Genomic DNA, 25,231 nt, shown 5'->3' on the forward strand with positions numbered 1-25,231 from the left:
TGACTCACTTTCTGAAAGTTAGTACGGTAACTTCATTTTAATCAGTCATACTGATTTATGGTAGCTTTTAGGTCACTTGGGAAATGTGACACAAGTTCAAGTACATGACTCAAATCCCAGAGAAACTGTTCCTACCGTGGGCTGGCTCACTGAGGGCGTGCACACCCACCCCATACGGCTGTCAGACTGCACGTCGTGCTGGGCTTTGTGTAAACTACACGTGTCACACAATCAACAGTAGTCACTGGTCTCTCTCAAGCCCAGGGACGACAGCGGCCTCGTCACTAAGCACACAGGTCCGCCAGCACAGGCTTGATGGCATCTGAACCCCCCCGCACCCAGGGGAGCCTCTCTGACGAGCGGGGAACGCCCCTGCTCCCCTCTCCAGTCACAGCTGGATAGCAGCTCCAGGATGATGCCGTAAGGGTTGGGTGTGAATACTTTCCACACCAAACGAAAGGAGAGACGGCAGGAGTTGGAATACAAGCCCTGGAGCCAGAAATTAGCTTCCAAATCAAGAGCAAGGAGGGGTGAGGGCTGGGCCCAGAAAAGACCCGAGCGCAGGGGCTGGTGAACTGCGCCCATCAGCCGCATCTGGCTGGCAGCCTCCTCCTGTCCATCAAGTTGTCCTGGAACACAGAGACACCAACTCATCTACGGATGACCTCTACAGCTGCCTTTGTGTTCATTACTGATCCATCAGTCCTAATCAGTGAAGGCCTAGAACAGCTATCGGCTCCCTAAAAGCAGCAGCTTACTGACTCCTGCTCTCGAGACTAAGAACGACGAACAGTTTCCCCTGTACACAAACGTGCCAGACGACCACGGACTCAGATTGGGGGGCGCCGGCACTGCTCCCGCGGGCAGGGGTGGTTTCTCTGGGCGGCCATGGGCGGCAGCCACGGCCACGCCACGCCCCTTGGGCAGAGCCCAGGCGCTGTGCCTGTGAAGGGTGGGAAGCCGTCCGGGACAGTGACCTTGTCTTCGAGAGCGGCCATCCTCTCCTTGAGGTGAAGCTGGAGCCTCTCGTTGGATTCCGACAGAAGCTTGTCGACAGTGTCGGACAGACGCTTATTGTGCTCTTCATTCATTTTCTCCCTCTGCCGGGCCTGAGCAGGAAAGCGAGAACTTAGCAACTTCCGGCCAAGGCACGATCCTTATTTTTAAAGTGCCAAGGACCGGTGGTGTGAGCGGCACCTGCAGTCACTCCCGAGGTTGTCCCTCTCCACTGTCATTTGTGACTGCACGCTCCCAGGACCGACGCAGAGGCAGAGCCACGCAGGGACGAGCCTTTGAGAGAACTCGAATTAGCAAGTCTGCTGCTCCCGCTAGGAGGGACGTGTCAGTCCTAAACCGTCAGGCTGACCCGAGGCGGCTCCACCCAGAACGAGCATGACTCTATGGGGATCAGCCTATCTATGCACGAGCGGAGGAATTTCCCCATGTGTGACCACAAATGTGGGTCAGCGTTCGGGGAACTGGGGCGGGCGGATTTCATCTACAAAGTAAAAGGTAAAGAAATTCACTTTGGAAAAATGTCAGTGAAAATAGAGACTTTCCACTTGTTTTTCTTTATATTCCTGTATCACCTGAACTTTTTATAATAAGAATTTATATTTAAAAATTACAAATAACTGCCTCAAGGAGTTTTAAAACACAATAAAGTTCGTAAGTCTATCAAGCTGGTAGCTTTATGAAACTGCCATCAATTTCGCAGTTTAAACAGCCTGTGTCTGCCCCACGTGCTGCACGAGCACCCAGGTAAGAAGAGGCACGGGCAGTGCTGGCGGGCAGCCCAGGCAGGAGCGGCAAGCCCGGGCCACGCTGCCCGGGCCGGAGCAGTGAGCCTGGGCCACGCCGCCCGGGCCGGAGCGGCAAGCCCGGGCCACGCCGCCCGGGACGGAGCAGTGAGCCCGGGCCAGGGTGACGCGCCCACAAGGACTCGCCACAGGACTGCACTTCGGTTCCCTCTCTGCAAAATGTGGGTGCCGGTCGTAAAGACTCAATAGAAAGCACTCAAAATCACGCCTGACACACCACAAGCAGCACGCGGAGGAGACCTCACACACTGTACAGCAGGGATCAGTCTCTGATTATATATATATTTTTTTTTACAGAGGCAGAGATAGACAGGGACAGACAGGAATGGAAAGAGATGAGAAGCATCAATCATTAGTTTCTCGTTGCGCGTTGCGACACCTTAGTTGTTCATTGATTGCTTTCTCATATGTGCCTTGACCGCGGGCCTTCAGCAGACCGAGTAACCCCTTGCTGGAGCCAGCGACTTTGGGTCCAAGCCGGTGAGCTTTGCTCAAACTAGATGAGCCCACGCTCAAGCTGGTGACCTTGGGGTCTCGAATCTGGATTCTTCCGCATCCCAGTCTGACGCTCTATTGCGCCACCGCCTGGTCAGGCAGTCGCTGAATATTCTTTTTTTTTTTCTTGTTTGCAGTATCATACATGATCATTAAACTGCTGCTAGAATGTTCACACCTGTTACTGCAAATTCAAAACCCAGTAAAAACTCCTGGGGAATTTACTTTAGGTCAGGATAGGGCTCGCTGGTACCAGGCTGCACCCACAACCAGGCAGGTTCAGCAACACAGGAGCCTTTCCCCAGACCACTGAATGTTCTTAAAGCAAAACAATGTGAGAGTTTACACTGAACTGCCTTAGTTATAAACAGAGTCCCGGCCCTGGCCAGTTGGCTCAGTGGTAGAGTGTCGGCCTGGCGTGCAGGAGTCCCGGGTTCGAAACCCGGCCAGGGCACACAGGAGAAGCGCCCATCTGCTTCTCCACCCCTCCCCCTCTCCTTCCTCTCTGTCTCTCTCTTCCCCTCCCGCAGCCGAGGCTCCACTGGAGCGAGGTTGGCCCGGGCACTGAGGATGGCTCTGTGGCCTCTGCCTCAGGCGCTAGAGTGGCTCTGGTCGCGGCAGAGCATCGCCCCCTGGTGGGTGTGCCGGGTGGATCCTGGTCGGGCGCATGTGGGAGTCTGTCTGACTGCCTCCCTGTTTCTGGCTTTGGAAAAATAAATAAATAAACAAACAGAGTCCCCATCCTAACACCTGTCCTCCAAACCTCTGGGAGCCAGCTCTGCACGTGCTGACTGCATCCCTGACAGGCAGCAGGCTACTTCTCCAAGACGTGAACACGTGCCTGCCAGTCTGTGTGTGTCCGTGTGCCTGTGCATGCGTGTGTGTGCCTGTGTGCATGTGCCATATGCACGTGGGGGGGCAGGGCCCTGCCTGGCACGCAGTCCCGGCCTGAGGCAGAACCTGCACCCTGTGGAGGCTCATGCTGGACGGCTGGCCACCCAGGGCCAGGAATGCAGGTCTCTGTGGAATAAGATCTGACAGCCTGGACTGGCTGTGAGGTGGGCACCACCTGGTCTGGGACAGCAGCTCTGCCCCGGGCTGTGCCGTGCTGACACCTGGCCTACGCTCCAGGAGTAGTGCCCAGGAGTCCCCTACCCAGGCCACAGTGCCACGCTATTGAGGCCGGGTGCACCTGCTCAGGGCCACCGTGCCCACACGCACCTGTACATACACATGAAGCAGTGACTCGGTGCGGCAGGACAGAGGTCAGGACTGTGACCTGAACTTGGCACTGAGGTGCAAGCGGACTCTGCCCTAGCCTAGTTTCAGGGGACAGCACCTCGAGTGTGTCTGAGGGCACCTATAGGTACACCCCACCAGTAGGAACAGTCCCTGACAGCGCCCTTGGCTATGGCAACCCACCTGTCCTGTGCAGGCCTGCCTGCGGGCACCCATTTCTCCCGTGTGCCCAATGTGACGTCACATTGCCTACATGGCAGGTGTACCTACCAGCAGGTGCGGCCACAGGGCAGACGCGCATGGCAGGAGCGGGGGAGGGGAGTCGGGGAGAACTGAGCCCCCACCCAGCGTGTCCCGGGGCCCCCTCGGCACTGCAGCCGGGTCTGCCCGCTCACGTACCCGCTGCAGCTCCTGGTTCTTCTCCTCCAGCTGCGCCTCCATCTGGCGCAGCCGCTCCTCAATGTTGCCATGTCTCTCTTCGGCCTGTCGGCAGGAACAGGGTAGATTCAAGCAACGGTGACACGGTCCTGGGGACCACATGCTGCAAACTAACTAAAGCAGTAGCGACAAGCACACCATGCTCTGCGTGGACGTCTCCGCCACGTGTGACAGAAGCATTTCCTCACACCCAGAGGAGCAAGAATGGGGCATCTGGGTGGCCACACGTGCCAGCCTGGGCAGCAGCTGACCCCCCTGAGGGCAGCTCGGGCATGGCTGGGGTGGAGACGCACTTTGTGAGGGCATGTGCCCCCCGCCCCGCGCCCAGGCTCGAGGCTGCCTGCGCCCCCGTCGGAGCCTGGAGCCTGGAGCCCGCATGCGCATGGAGAGCCGAGCAGCGAGCACAGCCGACAGGGTGACAGGGCACGGCTACCTTCCTAAGCTGGGAGGTGAGTTCACACAGTCTAGCTTCCTGAGCGGCAGAGCTTCCAGAAGACAAGAGATCGGACTACAAGGCCGACCCGGACGGGAGAGATGAGGGGGGCGGAAACGGGAGATGAGGGGGGAGCGGGACAGGAGAGATGGGGGTGGGGATGGGAGAGATGGGGGGCAGGGGTGGGAGAGATGAGGGGGGAGCGGGGACGGGAGAGATGAGGGGGGCGGGGACGGGAGAGATGAGGGGGTAGCAGGGACAGAAGAGATGAGGGGGGAGCGGGGACAGGAGAGATGAGGGGGGCGGGGATGGGAGAGATGAGGGGGGCGGGGATGGGAGAGATGAGGGGGGAGCGGGGACAGGAGAGATGATGGAGTGGGGACGGGAGAGACGAGGGGGGCGGGGACGGGAGAGATGAGGGGGGCGAGGACGGGAGAGATGAGGGGGGAGCGGGGACAGGAGAGATGAGGGGGGCGGGGATGGGAGAGATGAGGGGGGCGGGGACGGGAGAGATGAGGGGGGAGCGGGGACAGGAGAGATGAGGGGGGCGGGGATGGGAGAGATGAGGGGGGTGGGGACCAGAGAGATGAGGGGGGAGCGGGGACGGGAGAGATGAGGGGGGGCGGGGATGGGAGAGATGAGGGGGGAGCGGGGACGGGAGAGATGGGGGGCGGGGACGGAAGAGATGAGGGGGGAGCGGGACAGGAGAGATGGGGGGGCGGGGACGGGAGAGATGAGTGGGGAGTGGGGACGGGAGAGATGGGGGGGCAGGGACGGGAGAGATGGGGGGCGGGGACAGGAGAGATGGGGTGGGGACGGGAGAGATGGGGGGCAGGGACGGGAGAGATGAGGGGGGCGGGGACGGGAGAGATGAGGGGGGCAGGGACGGGAGAGATGAGGGGGGCGAGGACGGGAGAGATGAGGGGGCAGGGACGGGAGAGATGAGGGGGCGGGGATGGGAGAGGTGGGGGGCGGGGACCGGAGAGATGAGGGGGCAGGGACGGGAGAGACGGGGGGGCGCAGGGACAGGAGATGTGAGGGGGGAGGAGAGAAACCGAGACTTTAAATGCAGGTCACGACGGAAAGGGCGAGCACACAGCTAACTGTGAGCAATGCACTGGCTCTCCGCAGGGCCTGTAAGCACGTGGTGCCCTCTGACCAACCCAACGCTGGCCCTGCCCCCCTCACAAGATGGACCTGTGGGACAAAGCCACGGGCAGGTGCTCCCACGGGCTCCTGGCCCAGGGCACGCCGGCCGCAGACCTCTCCCAGCGCCATGAGGGTTGGGTGTCCGCAGCTATGCCCTCCTCCTCCTGTGCACACCGCCCCGCCCAGCACCTGTGACAGCATCCTGAAACTGCCTTGTCACCTGCCCGCTGCCCCCTCGGCGGGGGGCACACACCTGTGAGGGCAGTCACTGTGTCCTGCAGAGGCCTAGCCTGTATTCGCTGAACAAACATAATTAAAAACGTGTCTATTGGCCCTGGCCGGTTGGCTCAGCGGTAGAGCGTCGGCCTAGCGTGCGGAGGACCCGGGTTCGATTCCCGGCCAGGGCACACAGGAGAAGCGCCCATTTGCTTCTCCACCCCTCCGCCGCACTTTCCTCTCTGTCTCTCTATTCCCCTCCCGCAGCCGAGGCTCCATTGGAGCAAAGATGGCCCGGGCGCTGGGGATGGCTCTGTGGCCTCTGCCTCAGGCGCTAAGTGGCTCTGGTCGCAACATGGCGACGCCCAGGATGGGCAGAGCATCGCCCCCTGGTGGGCAGAGCGTCGCCCCATGGTGGGCGTGCCGGGTGGATCCCGGTCGGGCGCATGTGGGAGTCTGTCTGACTGTCTCTCCCTGTTTCCAGCTTCAGAAAAAAAAACAAAAAAAAACCAAAAAAAAAACGTGTCTATTACAAACTCATGCTGGTTGTCTCTAGAGAACGGCCCTGTGGCGCTTCGGAGGGGCTGGCTCTCCCTCCCTGCACCAAAGCGCCTGCCCGAGGCTCTGAGCTGCTGACTTAACTCCGAGGAGCAGCACTCGGTCACCACACTGAGGACAAAAGCACACAGCTGACAAACGGACGGGCGGCGCAAAACAGGGCGATGTCTGACGTTCAGAAAGCGTTCCAACCTCAAACAGCACTGAACACCAGCCTGGCTACGTCTGAGGTTTAGGCGTAGTGCCCACGCCAGACCAAGGATGACACGGTCCACGACAAACCGCCCGCCCTCCTTCCCGCCCCCGCGGTGTCAGGGGAGGAGCCCGGGCAGCACCTTGGAGAGCGCGGCCACCCGCTGCGCCAGCTCAGCTTCCACCTCGGGCAGCGTCTCCGCCTTCCGCAGGGTCTGCTGCAGCTTCTGCTCGGCCAGCTCCAGGCGCTCCTGCAGCTGCCGGTTCCTGTCCTCCGTCTGCAGAGACAGAGCGGGAATGGGGCGGGCCCGCTGGTGCGCAGCCGGGGCAGAGCAGAGGCAGGCGCCCAGCGGGCTCTGGCAGACACACTGCTGCTCCGGCCACGGCCTCAGAGCAAAACTCTTTGTCCTGCGAGGAGTCCGCACCCCCTTCTCGGGCTTGACATCAATGTGCATACTGCCTCTTACCAGAGTGTTTGTGTTTCCTAAATACCTTTACAAGTCTTCCAAAAAAAAAAGTTTCTATCCACTCAAGAAACCCCGTTTTTTGTAGAAACTTTCCCATTCTGCTTGAAGAGTCGAGCAGAGCAGGGGTCAGTAGTGACCCAAGAGAACCAGGCCCATCTCTGCTGATCGCTGACCCCAAGGCGTGTCAGCAAAGCACAGCTCTGACCTCCTTTGCAACACCTTCCAATACTATGCCTATGGAATGCCTCAAGTTATTTTTGTAAATGTATCATTATTCTCTTTTCAAAAATCCTCTTTAAAAAATTTCAGTGTAGCCTGACCAGGCGGTGGCGCAGTGGATAGAGAGTCGGATTGGGATGCAGAGGATCCCGAGGTCGCCAGCTTGAGCGCGGGCTCATCTGGTTTGAGCAAAGGCCCACCAGCTTGAACCCAAGGTCGCTGGCTTGAGCAAGGGGTTGCTTGGTCTGCTGAAGGCCCGCGGTCAAGGCACATATGAGAAAGCAATCAATCAACAACTAAGGTGTTGCAACGCGCAATGAAAAACTAATGATTGATGCTTCTCGTCTCTCTCCATCTGTCTATCCCTGTCTGTCCCTCTCTCTCTGACTCACTCTCTGTCTCTGTAAAAAATAAATAAATAAAATAAAAAAATATTTCAGTGTAAAAAAATTAGGACAAAAGAACTTTTAAAGAAAGAAAATGCAGAACTCATAGAAGTTCCAGTTCCTGAGAGGTTAGAACCTGCAGCTTTCTGCCTTTTTCCTGTGTGCACAGACGGGGTGGGCAAAAGTGGGTTTCTGGTAGGAATACAAGAACAGGCCATGTCTCGTAGCACAGCGGCTGGCCCACGTCCGCCCCCGTCGGCCTGTGGTACACGTAGAACACGAAACGCCCTCCGACCCTCCAACAGCGCTGTGCGCACTACTCTGTGACCTGCCTTTCGACTCGACTCACTGCTGGGAGCACTCAGAGCTCCTGCCCAGCACTCCACAGTACAATGCGTATCAGCTTCCCAGTGGTTTACTTTTTATTTCTATTTTGGCCCTAGTGATATCCTTTATAACACACCAAACTCGCTTTATTTTCCAGAAGCCAGGTTTGGTTTTCTGGTCAGCCCCGGAGGACGGGCAGGTATGGCAGTAGGAGACCACGGGCGGCACAGACGCCCCTACAGGCTGCGGCTCTCATTCACCAGTGGGCACACTGGCCCCGACCCTGAGGCCCGGAGGACGGGCAGGCATGGCAGTAGGAGACCACGGGCGGCACAGACGCCCCTACAGGCTGCAGCTCTGATTCACCAGCCGGCACACTGGCCCCGGGTCCTCACAGGCGGCCACTGCCTGGAAGCTCTCGGCCACCCTGCTCCTTGGATAAAAACACTGACACACAACAGCCTGATGTTCAATTTAAACAAAACAAAACAGAAGAAAGAGTCAAGAAGCATGACTCTATCAAATGTACAAACCCGACAGAATGAACACACTATGAGCTGGAAGAACCCGTGCTTTACATCCGGAGAGAAGTGTCTGACACCGTGAAAGCTTTACATCCAGACTTGAGCCTGACACGGAAGCCCCAGGGCAGTCCTTCACTGTGTCAGCAGCTCACCGGTGAAGCCAGACCCAGCTCTGTAAGCGGCACTACCTGTCGATGCATGGAGTCCTTGTTGGCGATCTCATTTTCAAGCTTGTCGTTGAGGTCGTGCACAGAGGTGGCTTCCCGCTGTGCTGCGAGGTAGCGTTTCTCCAGGGTGGTGATCCTCTCCTCCATGTCCTCCTTCTGGGCCATGGCCTAACCAGAAGTTTCAGAGGGAAGAAGGGACATGAGACAGGAGCACGTTCACAGACTTAAGAGAGAAGACACTGGACTGAACGCCAGTGTTCCAATACTGTAAAATGTAAAATTAAATCACGTCCCCAAAAGTAAATCGAAAGATCAATTTCTTGCAACGGGAATGAAAACTGCCTACCTTACACATCACAGATACTCATTTGCCTGTATGACTAGCCAACACACACCTGTCTGAATGCTGTGTCTGGCCACGCAGTTAACCAAGCTTATCCTTTTCATAGAATAAAACATCCCAATATTGCACGAATTCCGGGAGGTGAGGGTATAGTGATGAAGACTCAACCTCTGTATCACAGTAAAGGGAGTTCATGGAGGACAGGGTGTGGCCCCTCAGTGGGTACAACAGTGAGGCACTAGTGTCATTTTCTTGGGTACAGGTTGGATGACATCACATCCAATTACATCAATGAATGGGAACAGAAGTCCAAGTTCACACAGTATTAAACACCGAAATGAAGGCCAGAACTTTCTGCTTGCGTAATTCCTGTCCCCACACAGAAGTTTATTTCAGATCCCTCCCTGCTTACTAAGTTACTAATGTTGGCAAAGTCTTAATTTTAAAAGTGGCAGGTCTTAAAAATAAGTTTTCAAAATGTACTCTGTCACATAACTAAGGCCCTGAACAGTGTAACCGACAGGCTACACTAGCTACCTGGCAAGGATCTGGGAGAACAGTTTAACTGACAGGTTACACTGTAGCTACCTGGCAAGGGTCTGGAAGAACAGTATAACTGACAGATTACACTGTAGCTACCTGGCAAGGGTCTGGGAGAACGGTATAACCGATAGGTTACACTGTAGCCACCTGGCAAGGGTCTGGAAGAACAGTATAACCGACAGGTTACACTGTAGCTACCAGCAACGGTCTGGAAGAGTCATTTGAAAGGTCCTTCCTGGCAAGGTCTCCTGGGGGAAAGGTTGCAGTGTTTGTTTTGTTTATGAAGAACAGGTTGTGGGGGGGACAATACCAGGGAAAGACCCCAGCCCTCATTTGCTGTGACGAGTTTCTCCTAATTCTCACACATATACACAGGGCCGCCAGCCAGAAACGGGTGTGCTTCTGCACAGTCATGGCCTGACCCCAGCGACCCCGTGTGAGCCCTATCCACGTGTGCTGTGTGCCAGACCCCCAGCACTCAGCCCGCTGAGTCCTTCGGGGTGGGGGTCAGAAGGCCAGAAGAACGCCGACGCCCCCTGCCTGCGGCAGACAGCGCAGACCGCACCGTGAGCGAGTCAGCAGCACAGCAGGCCCCATGCCCCGCGCTCAGTATCAAAAGGGAGTCTGAGCATGATGACGCCTCCGTGTGAACATCCTGGACCCTGTAGACACAAGGCACCCACAAACCAGGCACAACACAGTCACACAGCAACACGGCGGGGGGAGGGGGCTCGTGTCCGTCTGCCGCCTCCTCCACCTCTCAGGACCTCAGGGAAGGAGACGGCACCGAGCAGGGAGGCCGCCTGTCCCCGTCCCAAAGCACCACTCTGTTCTCCTTCTGCACGATGATCCAAGGGTGCGAGGCAACGGGGAGAGCACAGGGCCCCCCCCCACGACACTCGGCTCAGACAGGCCTGTGCCCCAGGCACTCACCTCCCGGACGTCTCGCTGCAGCTTGGTGTTCATCTCCTCCGACTTGATGAGGTCCTTCCTGGCCGTGTCCAGGTCCTCCTCTAGCTCTGCCACGTGCGTGGAGAGGGCGGCCAGGCGCTCCTTCATCTGGCTCTGCTCCCGCGCCTGCCTGTCCACGACCTCCTGCAGCTCCAGGACCTTCGCCAAGTCCTCCTCGTGGCTCAGCGAGCCATCGGAAGACCTCTGACAGGGGAAAAACTCCTAAGTACCCTTGTTTGATGATGAGCTAGGAAACAGGGCTTCTGGGAAACAGGTGGGATCACAATGAAGTATGCAAATTAGGAAACAGGGCTTCTGGGAAACAGGTGGGATCACAATGAAGTATGCAAATTAGGAAAGAGGGCTTCCGGGAAACAGGTGGGATCACAATGAAGTATGCAAATTAGGAAACACAGGGCTTCCGGGAAACAGGTGGGATCACAATGAAGTATGCAAATTAGGAAAGAGGGCTCTGGGGGACAGGTGGGATCACAATGAAGTATGCAAATTAGGAAACACAGGGCTTCCGGGAAACAGGTAGAATGAACATTAATTTATGCCATCTGCTGAAGTGCACAACTTCCGTGAGCATGCGCAGTCTGGGCTGCGCTACGGCGACAGCTGCAAACAGCCCCATGCACAGACCGCGGCGGATGGACCCAGAGCTCAGACACAGGGACAGCGGGCAGACTTGCCTTCCCGTTCGTGCTAGGCGTGTTTTCTTGTTCGTGGTTCATGTCAAGCACCCCGTCCGTCAGTGTCTTTTTCTGATTATTCTGTTCTTTAAGAATCATTAGCTAAAAACCAAAACATTGAACAGAAGAGCCAAGATATAAGTAAAGATAACAAAATTCCTTTTGGGAAAACATAGCTACAAACTGTAAACAGAGCATAAAGCTACAGGGTGACGGGGTCCATCCTGAACACAGCAGGTCACTGAAACCAGGATGTACTGTCTACAGCAGGTGTCCCCAAACTACGGCCCGCGGGCCACATGCGGCCCCCTGATGCCATTTATCCGGCCCCCCGCCGCACTTCCAGAAGGGGCACCTCTTTCAATGGTGGTCAGTGAGAGAAGCATTGTATGTGGCAGCCCTCCAATGGTCTGAGGGACAGTGAACTGGCCCCCTGTGTAAAAAGTTTGGGGACCCCTGGTCTACAGGACAGACAGGCACGTGAGAGAGTCTGCAACTCTGAAACAGAAGTCCAGTGCCCTGGTCACTAAAACGACCCAGAGGGGCTAGTCCTCCATCGGAAAGGCAAATAGCATCTGATATCCACTAGTAGAGCCTTCGTAATTTTTTTTTAATTAAGAGATAAAAAAATTAAAAACCCTCAATGCAGAGGTCATTCCAAAGAGAGCTTATAGGACCAAAACCAAGAGCTTTTTATTCACGCTGCGCCCTGAGGCTGAAGTTCTGCGTGGAATGGAACACCTGTGCTGCTTCCCGGGACAGAGATACATGACACAGAAGAGTGAGAGCCCACCACTCTCACCATGTGACGCCTCATCGCACTCACCTCCTTGTGTGTGGCGCCCAGCTCTTCTTCTAACAAACTGCACCTTTCCAGTGCCACTCGCAAGCGCTCCCTCACCTGGAACGAAAGGTCTGTGTGCGCACACATGTATTTACCTCTTAACGGTTACTCTAATGGACGGCCGCTGCAATACAACATAACAGAACACCTTGATGTCTTTCCCTGAGGCTGATGACTTGCTTGCTAAACGCTTGATAGCTTTCAACTTTAGAAAAATGTTCCCTCTAATTATACTAGTCAATTCTTAGTAACAAATCAACATGCAGACTATAATAAAGTTTCGGACATTTACGCCGACTCCTAGTTTTAACTATGCAGCACTCGGTCTCCTCACAAGGACAACGTGCAAAAACTCCAGAGGCCAGGACAAGGCAGCGGGAGCGCGCACACACGACGCCCGCCTGAAACACAGCGTGTTCACCCCGAGAGTGACTGCAAGCCAGGGGTACCTTCTCATCCAGAGCTTTGTGGTGTTCAAACAACGATTTGAGTGCTTTGAGGACTTCCACCTCACTGGACACGCCCGCCGGGGACTGCGCCTGCCTCTTCACCACGGTCATCCTGAGAGACCGCTCGTGCCGGGAGACAAGGCATTCCAGGTGTTCTAACAGCAGCTGGAAGAAAGGGGCCGAGGAAAAACGTGTTTAGAGAACACTCGCAGTACCCTCTCCAAATCTGGGGCAAATACCTCCCTGTACTCTCACGCTAAAACAGTGATGGTCAACCTGGTCCCTACCGCCCACTAGGGGGCGTTCCAGCTTTCATGGTGGGTGGTAGCGGAGCAACCAAGGTATAAATATAAAGATAGATTTAACTATAGTAAGTTGTTTTATAAAGATTTATTCTGCCAAACTTAGCGAAAATCCAACATAAAGTACTTGGTGAGTAATTATGACTTCCCTACTTTATAAATCACCACGACGGTGGAAGCGGTGGCGGTTAGAAGATGCTACTGCTAACAGACAGAAGCGGGCGGCAGGTGAGAAAGGTGGACTGCCTCGGTGCTAAAACAAACGGCACTCCCTTCCATTTGGCCTCAGGTCAGAGAAATCCTCCCTCAGATGTATTTAATATTAGTCACTCTCATTCTAAATGTCAAGCAAGGGCTGAGAAACTGAGCTGATCAACCCTTCAGGCTGGAGGGAGAATGATGAAGATGTGTGTAAAACCAGACAGAGTAGACTGTCTTCGGAGTTGAGAGACAGCAGCATGGACCCGACAGTGACCCAGAGACAAAGGTTAAGCGAGACTCCACCGACTGACCCTGGTGTTGTTTCTTTCCGCTTTGAGCTCGGCAATCTCTTCTTCCCTCTCGAGGAGCTGCTCCCTGCACACGTTGAGTTCCTTCGTAAGTGCTGCGAACTCCTGGGAATGAAAGAGCACCTTTAGGACCCACAGGCAGCCCTGGCCGCTGGACAGAAAGGACCTCTGTGCCACCAAAAGAAAGTGGGCTCAGACCCCGAGCCCGGGACCACACCAACTGCCTGGACTCAGACCACCTGCCAGGTTTACAATGGAGCAGAGCGCCTATGAAATAAACATATCTGCTAACATTTCACTGTATTTTAAGTTTTTCTCTCTAAAGGACACGAAAGGGGCCTGACCAGGCGGTGGTGCAGTGGATAGAGCATCGGACTGGAACGTGGAGGACCCAGGTTCGAGACCCCGAGGTCGCCAGCTTGAGCATGGGCTCATATGGTTTGAGCAAGGCTCACCAGCTTGAGGCCAAGGTCGCTGGCTCGAGCAAGGGGTCACTCGGTCAGCTGTAGCCCCCCAGTCAAGGCACATATGAGAAAGCAATCAATGAACAACTAAGGAGCCCCAACGAAGAATTGATGATTCTCATCTCTCTCCCTTCCTGTCTGTCCCTATCTGTCCCTCTCTCTGATTCTCTCAGTCTCTGCCACAAAAAAAATAAATAAATAAATAAAGGACACGAAAGGGATAAAGGTTCACTTACCAATCAATCTGACATTCTAAATATGAAAAGTGGTTGATTTAGATAATTACAGACAGTTTAGAAAGAGGTGGTATACTCAAGTTCAATCATTACTTAATTCTTTGAAATCAAAGTCAGCTTGACCACAGAAATGACTTAGAATCTGGCTTTCCAAGGCTGGCCCCCAAAAGCCTCATTGAGCCATGATGCGGAATTGACGTATTTGAAAAAAAGCAAGTGAAAGAGTAAAATTACGATTTTCTTGAATGCATTTTGGGGGAGCACACTGAAGGGGCTGGGGGGCGGGTAACCTGCAGAGACCTCAAGGACTCTTGTGAGCACTGTCATGGGTAACCTAACAACCATTTTAATTTATCCAATTGAGCTGCTATTTCTCCTTCGAGAATCCGTGCCTGTGGGTGAGTAAACCTCCAGCTGACGGCACGGGGAGCTCCGCTGACCTGTTCCCCAGTGAAACTGGTGGAAATCACATCAAAGAGAAAACACAACTATTCAAAGTCTCTGACGGTTCTAGGGCAAACAACAAATGAAGAAACAACTATTCGTGAAAATCTATGAAGATTAGGTAAGAAAGGGCAAGAGTCCGTGGTATTTGAACCAAGGCTGCTCCTGCCTTTCCCCTGCCGACTCAGGAAGCTGGGGGTCCTAAGCAGAGGCTGCCACCAAGAACACAGGCTCCCGGGGTGCCAGGACAAGACCACGGGCTCCCGGGGTCCCAGGACAAGAACACGGACTCCTGGGGCAAGACCAGGGGCTCCCGGGGTCCCAGGACAAGAACAGGGGTCCCCCCAGCCCCCAGGCAGAGCCTGTCTTCCGGCTGGAGGCCAGCAGCACTCGCACCGGCCCCAGCTGCCTGGTGCGAAGGGCACTGCTGTGGGGAGGTGAGGGCTTCCTGGTTGGCCCGCCCCCACTCAGTAACGACGGCTGTACCTCGGGTGTAGCGTGCCAGGCACATGGGTCCTGGGTCACCCTTGCTCTCTGAGGCAGTGGGTCCAAGGCTGTAGAGGGCCCCAGGCTGCTACCCACCCCCAATGAGGGCTCATCTCCTAGTGCAGGGGTGTCACTCTGAGCCTGCCATTGTCCTAACCTGAGCCCTGGTTCAGAGACTGTGGCTGGGCAGGGCGGGGGGAGAAGAGGACAGTACACAAGATGACTCCTTATCTCTTCCCAAAGGAAGTGACTTCTGGGGTGAGGCTTCAACCAAAGGGTGCGTTCAACAGCAGAGGCGGCCGGGCCGAGAGGCACTGGCACAGCCGGGGTCTGGTCCTGAGCGAAGAGGCATCCAGACCGCAAGTGTGCGGGGAAGAACAAAGATTCCGGCAGCAGGGCCCTCCCAGGGGCAGGGCGAATGTCACACTCTGACCTCAAGTGCAATCCCCAGGAAGGGGACAGAACCTCACTGCATTCCTTTGTGGAGAATTTTATGCCCCGGGGCATTGTGGAACACACCAGAGACTGGCCAGCAGTCAGTGGGATTAACAGCTGGGTGTGGTCAGGAAAGGAGCCGGACACCAGCCAGTGCCACCCACTGTCACGGGTGACGGGCATGTCCAGAGCCGGACCTCCCAGAGGAGCAACAGAAGCCGCGGGGGACGGGCTTCACTGACACTGTGCAGCCCCCAACAAATTGCTGCAAATGGCCGTTTCTGTGTCATATACGCAGCTGACCCCCGGGCAGATCAGGTTTATGTGGGTTTTTCAACCAACTGTCCAGTTCAGACCCCTGCTGTTCAAGGACCCATGTTGCCACAGGAACTGGGGGAGCCAGGGCCCTCCCGCCCCGCACCGCCTGCGTGGAGCTCGGTGTCCGGGGCCCTCCCACACTGCACCGCCTGCGTGGAGCTCGGTGCCCGGGGCTCTCCCGCACCGCACCGCCTGCGTGGAGCTCGGTGCCCGGGGCCCTCCCACACCGCACCGCCTGCGTGGAGCTCGGTGCCCGGGGTCCTCCCGCACCGCACCGCCTGCGTGGAGCTCGGTGCCCGGGGCCCTCCCGCACCGCACCGCCTGCGTGGAGCTCGGTGCCCGGGGCCCTCCCGCACCGCACCGCCTGCGTGGAGCTCGGTGCCCGGGGCCCTCCCGCACCGCACCGCCTGCGTGGAGCTCGGTGCCCGGGGTCCTCCCGCCCCGCCTGCGTGGAGCTCGGTGCCCGGGGCTCTCCCGCACCGCACCGCCTGCGTGGAGCTCGGTGCCCGGGGCCCTCCCACACCGCACCGCCTGCGTGGAGCTCGGTGCCCGGGGTCCTCCCGCACCGCACCGCCTGCGTGGAGCTCGGTGCCCGGGGCCCTCCCGCACCGCACCGCACCGCCTGCGTGGAGCTCGGTGCCCGGGGCCCTCCCGCACCGCACCGCCTGCGTGGAGCTCGGTGCCCGGGGCCCTCCCGCACCGCACCGCCTGCGTGGAGCTCGGTGCCCGGGGCCCTCCCGCACCGCACCGCCTGCGTGGAGCTCGGTGCCCAGGGCCCTCCTGCCCTGCCTGCGTGGAGCTTGGTGCCCGGGGCCCTCCCGCACCGCCCCGCCTGCGTGGAGCTCGGTGCCCCGGCCTGCGTGGAGCTCGGTGCCCAGGGCCCGGCACCCTCACCAGGCTGCTCGTTTCTGGACTGAAGCACATTCTTTCCTGTTTCGGGGGCCTGGCTACGTTTTCGGGTGTGTTTCTCTATTTAATGTTTTCTCTGCTGTGTTTGGAGAAAGAGAGGTATAAATACACGAGTGGATGCTGCCACCCCGGCTGGAAGTCACAGTCTGTTCAGAAGTGGCTGACCAGGTAGTCCGGCTGCAGGCGACGGGCAGACAGCAGTCTGAGCAGAGTGGGTCATCTGGGACAGAGGTGGCGTGGCCTTTCCAGCCTCACGGGAGGAGACACACCCAGCAGACCTGGACGCGGGACCAGCTGTGCTATCCGCAGGGCCTCTTCACGCATGCACCCGGCGTGTGTTCAGAGGCCGAGCCGCGAGGCTCCTGGTGCAGCCCAGACGGAGCCGGGGCTCACCTGCCAGGCTCTGGGAGTCCACCATTCAGACTCCCGGGACCCAGGACAGGGAGCGGGCCAGCCGCCGAGTCCCAGGCAGGCCTGGCACGGTCTCTGGGGAAGCGCACTCGTGGGGCACACAAAGGCCCCGGGAGCGCGCCGGGCTGGAGCTGGGCTGGAGGTGCACGCGAGCGGGGGGACCAGCTGTGAGTCGACGCGACCCCCCAGGGAGAAGTGGCAGGCTGGTCCAGTATGAGAGACCAGACCACGGAAGCAGTCGAGACAGACCCAAGTCTCCAATACGGCCTTCACCAGTCTCGGGGGACCCGGACGCAGTGCTCAAGGAGCCTGCAGAGGGCGGGGCCCCGAGAGGCGCTGCAGGAGGAACCGGCGAGTCCAGACGTGGGGACAGCAGTCTCATGGCATCTGCTGGCAGGCTGGGGAAAGGCCAGGACGACTCCAGGGGGCCCAGGGGAGCGTGCAAAGGCTGGAGCCACCATCTTCTGAAGGAGTGACTATGGAAGACCATGTTTTTCAGGGAGATCTGAAAGTCCAGGGTGGGACTCACTCAGCCTGAGATACGCTCAGCTGTCAGTGGCGATGTCCAGTGGAGAGCTGTGATTCCCAGATGAGCTGCGGGCAGTGCTGGTGAGGTGGGGTCTGTTTCATTCCCTGCAAGCGCACGAGGCCCCGCGTGTACACGGGAAGAAACGACGTTCAGGCCCCATCCGTGGGGTTGCACACAGACCAGTCAGGAAGCTAGGGCCCGGCAGAGGAGACAGGACGGGGTCTGTGGGCGAGACTGCGGGGACAGTGGACCCCAGGGTTTCAGGGAGCAGGACGAGAGGGAGACTGAGAAGGGGAGGGAACATGGAGGTGGCAGGGTCCCAGGACTGTCGGTCCCAGGGGGGCTGACCATCGCTGTTTTAAGTTTTACTATAAGGTCTACCAGAAAGTTCTGTCCGTTTCTATCACAACAAGTTTCGTGACATAAGCACGTTTATTGGGCGCATGTGTGCCTCTCTATTTTTATCACTTAATGTATACATACTGACGTAGCAAATTAACTAGAACAAAGTTGATTCACGTTAGTCTTATGTGTGAAGCGATAGTGTAGCCATGGCTACTGATAAAGTTCATTTACGCCACTGTAATTTTTACGAATTTCAACAAGGAAGAAATGCTACAGAAGCATGTAGAAATTTATTGAAAGTGTTTGGTGAAGGTACAGTTTCTGATAGGACATGCAGAAGATGGTTCGAAAAATTCGAAACAGGTGATTTCGACCTTTCTGATAAGCTACGTGTTGGGTGACCATCTTTGATCGATGACGTTGTTAAGACCATGTTGGAGCAAGATCCTTTTCTGACAACATCGGAGATCGCAGAAAGGCTTAATTCAGCTCAGCAAACCACTTCGGACCATATTCGGAAGATAGGATTGATGTGGAAATATATTATTTAATAAAGTTTATTGATAGTAAGAAAAATTTGTATTTTGTTTTATTCCAAAAACGGACAGAACTTTCCAGTAGACCTTATATTTATCATGAACAAATTTCACTGCTTAGCTGAAGCATAACAAGGTGGACAGTGGACACAGGGCGGGGGGGGGGGTGTATTTGTCACAACTCCACACACACTAGCCAAAGGAATCAGTTAAGACGGACTCCTACCTTGGAAACAGAAAGGGTCCCCATTGAAGGGGGACCATTAATCTACCTTCACACGGTCTCATTTTCTCCCGTCACCAGAAGCAGCCCATGCCTTTTCGTGCAGTCCCCTTAAGTGTTTCCAAATAGCTCCGCTGTCTCTGTTCACCTACTGCGAGTCTATTCAATTCCTATCGTTTCGGTAAAATGCCAAGTGTTTCTCTCAATAGACTCAACAGCAAAGTTGTCCTACCGTAAGCCACACTGGCTTTGACAGAAAACAAATTTACAGGACTTGACAGTGATTTTTACTCCTTAAGGAAAAACCTTTCCTCTTTGCTCAGAAGAATGCAACAACTGAAAAAGTATCAAAGCTAATTTAAACTTAAGAGTTTAGATAAACATTAGACAGGAAATTCCAAAGTGTAAGATTCCCAAAGCATGTCCAGTGGGCTGTTTGCATTATTACTGCAGGAAAAGCTAATACGGCCTGAACCACCCCAAATATGTACTCTATTACCATCGTGGGCAACCTAGTTCAGAGTCTCAATCTTTCCTCTCTAGAGAAAAATGTTTGTGTGACAGATACTGTAAGCCTGATACTCTCCTAGTTTAAAGTGACATTCTACTTACTGTGATTCAAGTTGGAAGCCTTTTTGGAAACTGAATAGATACAATCATCACTGGAATATTTTCCTTTTAGAGCATAAGTGAGGTCCTGGCCAGATGGCTCAGTTGGTTAGATCGTCGTCCCCAAAGCACAGAGGTTGCAGGTTCAATCCCTGGTCAGGGCACATATAGGAACAAATAGATCCATGTACCAGTGTGTGTGTGTGTGTGTGTGTGTGTGTGTGTGTGTGTGTGTGTGTGTCTTTCTCTCTCTCCTCCTTTCTTACTCTCTTGCTGAAATCAATAAAAATTAAAAAAAAATAAATGGCTGCCACATAGATACGTTCCAGTATTCAGCTAACAATATTGGGGAAAAAAGAAAAGAAAAGAAAAGAACAGTGGTGGCCAGTTTGCTCAAGGAGAGTGCTGGCCCGGCGTGCAGACGTCCTGAGTTCGATCCTTACAGGGCACACGGAGAAGCAACCACCTGCTTCTGCTCCTCCCCCTCCCCCTCACAACCAGAGGCTCGAATAGCTTGAGCGTCAGTGCCAGGCACTGAGGATAGCTCGGCTGACTTGAGCGTCGGCTCCAGATGGGGTTTGCTGGGTGGATCCTGGTCAGGATGCATGTGGAAATTTGTCTATCACCCCTCTTTTCACTTAAAGAAAGAAAAAAGAACAAAGCCTCAACGTTTCTATATCAGTTCACAAGGTCCTCTCCCTTTCTTTCTCTCTCTCTCTTTTTTTTTTATAGAGACAGAGTGAGAGAGAGAGGGATAGATAGGGACAGACAGACAGGAACGGAGAGAGATGAGAAGCATCAATCATCAGTTTTTCTTTGCGACATGTTAGTTGTTCATTGATTGCTTTCTCATATGTGCCTTGACCGTGTGCCTTCAGCAGACCGAGTAACCGCTTGCTTAAGCCAGCGACCTTGGGTCCAAGCTGATGAGCTTTTGCTCAAACCAGATGAGCCTGCGCTCAAGCTGGTGACCTCGGGGTCTTGAACCTGGGTCTTCTGCATCCCAGTCTGATGCTCTATCCACTGTGCCACCGCCCGGTCAGGCTTTTTTTTTTTTTTTTTTTTTTTTTTTTGAGGAGGAGGAGGAAAGAAGGAAGGGAGAGAGATGAGAAGCATCAATTCTTCATTGAAGCACCTTAGTTGTTCATTGATTGCTTTCTCATACGTGCCTTGACCCGGGCTCAAGCAGAGCCAGTGACCCCTTGCTCAAGCCAGCGACCTTGGGCTCCAGCCAGCAACCATGGGGTCACTTCCACGATCCCGTGCTCAAGCCGGTAACCTTGTGTCAAGTTGGCCAGCCTGCACTCAAGCCAGCAACATCAGGGTTTCAAACCTGGGACTTCAGTGTCCCAGGGTCCACACTCTATCTACTGCGCCACCACGGGCCAGGTGGCCCTCTCCTTTCTTACAGCTGCACTGATTGCAAAGACAAGGATACGGAAGCCACAGTGTATTAGCACCCACTGACGGACATGGCTGTCCACGCTTGCAGCCTTCCCAGGCTTCGGTGGTAACGAGTAACGTAGGCCACTGTAGGTACAGAAGTTGCCTGCACATCTGTCACTTGCCCATGTACCAAGTGCATCCGCAGGGTGCAGCCTCAGAACTCCTGAGTCAGAGGGTACATGTCATTTAACAGGCACCAACTCCCTCTTCAGGGCTGCAGTCTGTGAGAATGCCTTCGTCCTGTGGCCCTGCGGCCCTGCTGTGTTAGTCAACTCTGGGGCCCGTTTTTCCTGTTCAGACCCATCCTCTATTCCCTTACTACCTTGGGGGGGGGGTGTCTCCAAACTGTCTGTCAATGTTGGAGGCTGCATGCACGCCTGAGCACCTGGGGAGGGCTCGGGAGGCGGCGCGCTCTCCGGGACACTCCCTGCTCCTGGCCCTCTCACCAAGGGAGCTAGAATATTCTGACATGCCACCTGCAAAGAAAAGATGGTTCAGCTCACCTGTGAGATCATTCCACTTCCTCACCTTCCCCACCTGGCCACCTGTGACGTGAACAGCACGCCACCCTGACTCTAGCGACGGTTCCATACTTTTCTCTGATCAAGGACAAATGAGACTGGTCTGTTTTTACTTATCCTAACACACTTTTATATAGTGGCCACCTCTTCTTTCATGCTCCTATGTTTTTCTATAGAAAGGCTTCTAATCAATCCTCTCTAAACTCAACCATTCATCAGCAGAAGGGACCAAGATCAGACTTAGGTCTTCGAATGGAGTCATTTCCAAACCTTTACATAACAAAATATTTTACTCTACACTAACTCTTCAAGTTTTTAAATACTATACTAAGGTACTATTTCCTAAAGCCATGTGTTTAGATAGTTTTTCCCCCAACGTCACGTCCTGGTTTCAGGTGTGCAGCTTGGTGGTTAGACAATCATACACATCACAGGGTCCCCAGCCCGGTATTGCCAGTGCCCCCCTGGCACCACACACAGTTGTCACAGTGCTACTGGCTAGCTTCCCTGTGCTGTGCTTACATCCCTGGGACTGTTTCCTAACTGCCAGTGTGTATTTCCTCATCCATCCGCCTTCCCCCCAGCCCCCCAAGCCTCTGCCCCTCTGCAACCTGTGACTATGAGTCTGTCTCACTTTTGCTTATTTTGTTCTTTAAATTCCACATAGAAGTGAATCACATGGTATTTGTCTTTCCGACTGTTTTCACTCAGCGTAACACCCTCTAGGCTCATTCACTCTGTCGCAAACAGTGAGATTCCTCTTTTTTTTTTTCATTTTTCCATTGATTTGAGAGAGCATAAGAGGAAGGAGAGGATTAGAGGAAAGAAGGGAGAGAGGAAGGAAGGGAGAGAGGAAGGGGGAGTAGGTAGGAAGGGAAGGAAGGCAGGAGGAGGGGGGAAGGAGGGAGGGAAAGAGAGAAGCATCAACTCATTGTTCCACTTATTTACGCATTCACTGCTTCTCGTTTGTGCCCTGAGCGGGGGTCACACTTGAGACCAGGGTGTGGCCAGGGCAACGCTCTACCCCGAGCTGAATGGCCAGGGCCACCTCCTTGTTCAAGGCTGCACACGTTCCACTGTACACACGCCCTAAGCGCTCTCGCCCGCCCCCGAGGGGGGCACTGGGGCTGCTTCCCCGGGACCTCCGCTGCTGTCAACAACGCAGCAATGAACATGGGATGCACATTTTCTTCTGAATTAGTGTTTTGGGTTTCTTATATAAATCTCCTGAAGAAACTGCTGGGTCCTAAGTCATAGTTTTTTTTTGTTGTTTTTTTTTGTTTTTGTTTTTGTATTCTTCTGAAGCCAGAAACGGGGAGAGACAGTCAGACAGATTCCCGCATGCGCCCAATCGGGATCCACCCGGCACGCCCACCAGGGGGCGATGCTCTGCCCCTCCGGGGCGTTGCTCTGCGGCGACCAGAGCCACTCTAGCGCCTGGGGCAGAGGCCAAGGAGCCATCCCCAGCGCCCGGGCCATCTTTGCTCCAGTGGAGCCTCAGCTGCGGGAGGGGAAGAGAGAGACAGAGAGGAAGGAGAAGGGGAGGGGCGGAGAAGCAAATGGGCGCTTCTCCTGTGTGCCCTGGCTGAGAATTGAACCCAGGACTTCTGCATGCCAGGCCAACGCTCTACCACTGAGCCAACCGGCCAGGGCCTAAGTCATAGTTTTTAATGAGTATTGTTTTATGACAGCAAAGATTACAATTTGAAAATGACAAGAGCTAGTAGGCTGTGTGCGCTGAGGCATAAACGTAGAAATGGACCTGCTGGGTCAAAAGATTGTGTACTTTCGTCCGATGCTTTTCACACTACCTCACAGAGCACGGGATAAATGCTGGTCCTGCCGTCACTTTCGCTTCCTTCTCCGTTTATAGTTTACAGTAAGGCAGTTCTTAACATCCTGACAAAAAGGGGTGTAAAGATCACGTGTAAGGAGCAGGCCCAGCCCCACTGTGGACTCAGCCCAGCGTGGCAAGCCTGTCCTCTACAGCCTGACCGCTTTCCAACAGGAAACGGTACTTGCATCACAGAAAGGAACTGATTCTGTTCAAATGCCATCACTTCGCTCCACTCGGAATCTCTGTCTGACCTCTGCAGGGCAATAAGGACCACACTCAAATACACAGTACCCCACTGTACAGACACAGTGAGACTGTAAACCTGATTGCTTAGCTCGATGCCCAAAGTACTGATTTTACTTAAATGTTACATACAGTGTATGCCTAAATATAGGCCCATTTTGAGTGAAAAGCAATTTCCCCATTTTCCTATTAAGACAACAGCTGAGAGTCTGGGGCCCTTTGATACACACTGTTAGGGACACGGTTAACAGCTGACTGCCTCAGATGCAGCCCCACCCGGTGATCACAATAAGCAGGCAGACAGCACTGTATTCCAGCTGTGTGCTCAGTTACTACACACAACACGCCGATTTCCCACCTGCGGTCTATTGTGTGGACTAAACATCTCCAAGAGATACTTCAACTGTGCTTTCTACCCACTTCCTCACCTCTGGTGAGCCACTGGGGAATCCTTGACTGTGACCCCTGCCACGTGGCTCCCGTTACCACACACTGCCACGCGCCAGACCCACGGGAGGCCCTGCCTCAGGAGGGGGCAGTGACGGCACCCCGAGAACGTGGGAGTAGGGGGATGCCAGTACCACCAGCACCCTGAGTTTGAGGGGGAAAGGACAGTGCACCTACCAGTGTCCCCACTCCTCCAGGGAAGGGACATCACACTGGTCTCCCAGCAGCACCCAGCCTCAGTCCCATACTGACAGGTCAGCAGGTCTCCTGAGAGCCTAAGGCTGTGTCAGGGTCTCTCTGATTCAGTGACAACTTTAGCGTCACTTCAGGCTTGTCCTTAGTCCACACCAGCCCTTCAATTCTGCACGGAAAGCCACCTTCAACCCTGACACCTTCTTGTGACTTGGCTGAAGGAGAGGACCCGGTGAGCAGGGCGCTCAGACACCAGCTTCCAGGGCCAGGGAGGGTCACAGCACGGCTGCACAGCTGCTGGGGACACACCGTCAAACACGGGCCGGTCCTGACAGGGGCTGCCGAGAGCGGACCGCCCTGCAGCAGGTCCCTCACACCGCCGGACCATGGGCTAGCCCTCGCGCAGTTCAGAAAGGACTCAGACAGCGAGGGTGAACGCCGGCTGCGGACTGGCAAACATGGGACCAGGGTGCTCACGCCCCAGCACCCAGAGGGCAGAGGACAAGAACGCGTGGCCTGGGGCATCTATGGCTGCATTTCCTGACCCCATGGACCAGGCAAGCACACACAGAAGCTGCCCGGTGGGGGTCACAGGGCTGGGGTTGAGCACAGGTCAACACTGGAAAAGGGCTCTGGCTCTCTGGGGTGGACTGAGAACAAGAGTGACCCTGCCCAGAGACACTGCAGAGCTGGTCCGTGCAGATGGTCATCACTGGCCACTGTCAGCAGGAAGTGGTCCCACTGCCTGCGGCGCCAGACTCCGCCCCCATCACCGCCCCACGGAGTCGGAGCGCAGTCCCTGTGAGCGCACTCTCTCCACCGTCCTGTCTGCACCACCACACACAGACAGACACACACATACACACACCCAGCCAGGAGCAGGCTGCCCTGCCGCACGGTGCCCACACACCTGCTGCTGGAGCCCAGCGTGACCTCGATGTGGCAGACTGAGTGCGGCCCCGTCCCACTGCGCGCTGTGCAGGCTCCCCACCCTCCCAGGCAGGCGTGGCGGTCCTGCCATGGGACACCACACTCCGTCTCTGCCAAATGTCACTGCGCTGACACGACTCCACTCAGGAAAGAACTGCTCCCCTCGGTGGAACCCCAAGCCCCGGTCAAACACCCAGCAAAGCGTTCAGAGAACGGGGGTGTGCAGGACCCAGTGGACAGCAAATATTACCACTGTGCGGTCATCTGGAACGTTTATGGGTCCATGTTCTCACGACCTGCAAACCAGTCTGACTAGAGCCCTCTGCTATAACGAGTCTTTCCCCTAATTTAGCAGGAGGTACCTCAGAATGAATGGAAGGTCTAGGTACAAATCCGTAACCGAA

At 55.4% G+C, this 25,231-nt stretch overlaps 1 protein-coding gene and 1 non-coding gene across 11 annotated transcripts in view; both read right to left on the bottom strand.

Moving 5' to 3' along the window:
• Positions 1-25,231, bottom strand: part of PPFIA1 (PTPRF interacting protein alpha 1) — an 89,580-nt gene that overhangs the window by 35,134 nt on the left and 29,215 nt on the right. For 6 of the 10 annotated variants that reach the window (XM_066381528.1, XM_066381621.1, XM_066381352.1 and 3 more), the window contains exons 3-12: positions 13,270-13,371; positions 12,456-12,620; positions 11,989-12,063; positions 11,163-11,264; positions 10,450-10,671; positions 8,652-8,798; positions 6,684-6,818; positions 4,426-4,500; positions 3,954-4,037; positions 978-1,109 (exon numbers count right to left, since the gene is read on the bottom strand). In XM_066381528.1, the coding sequence (XP_066237625.1) occupies positions 978-1,109; positions 3,954-4,037; positions 4,426-4,500; positions 6,684-6,818; positions 8,652-8,798; positions 10,450-10,671; positions 11,163-11,264; positions 11,989-12,063; positions 12,456-12,620; positions 13,270-13,371 (1,239 nt within the window). The remainder of the gene's footprint in view (positions 1-977; positions 1,110-3,953; positions 4,038-4,425; positions 4,501-6,683; positions 6,819-8,651; positions 8,799-10,449; positions 10,672-11,162; positions 11,265-11,988; positions 12,064-12,455; positions 12,621-13,269; positions 13,372-25,231) is intronic. The other 4 variants (XM_066382063.1, XM_066381705.1, XM_066381995.1 and 1 more) reach the window with 1 other exon arrangement.
• Positions 2,441-2,625, bottom strand: LOC136389875 (small Cajal body-specific RNA 16). Its single transcript, XR_010748435.1, has one exon. It is a non-coding gene; the product is annotated as a small Cajal body-specific RNA 16 (non-coding RNA).

Source organism: Saccopteryx leptura, chromosome 1, assembly GCF_036850995.1.
Source record: "Saccopteryx leptura isolate mSacLep1 chromosome 1, mSacLep1_pri_phased_curated, whole genome shotgun sequence".
In the NCBI taxonomy this organism is placed as follows: Eukaryota; Metazoa; Chordata; class Mammalia; order Chiroptera; family Emballonuridae; genus Saccopteryx; species Saccopteryx leptura.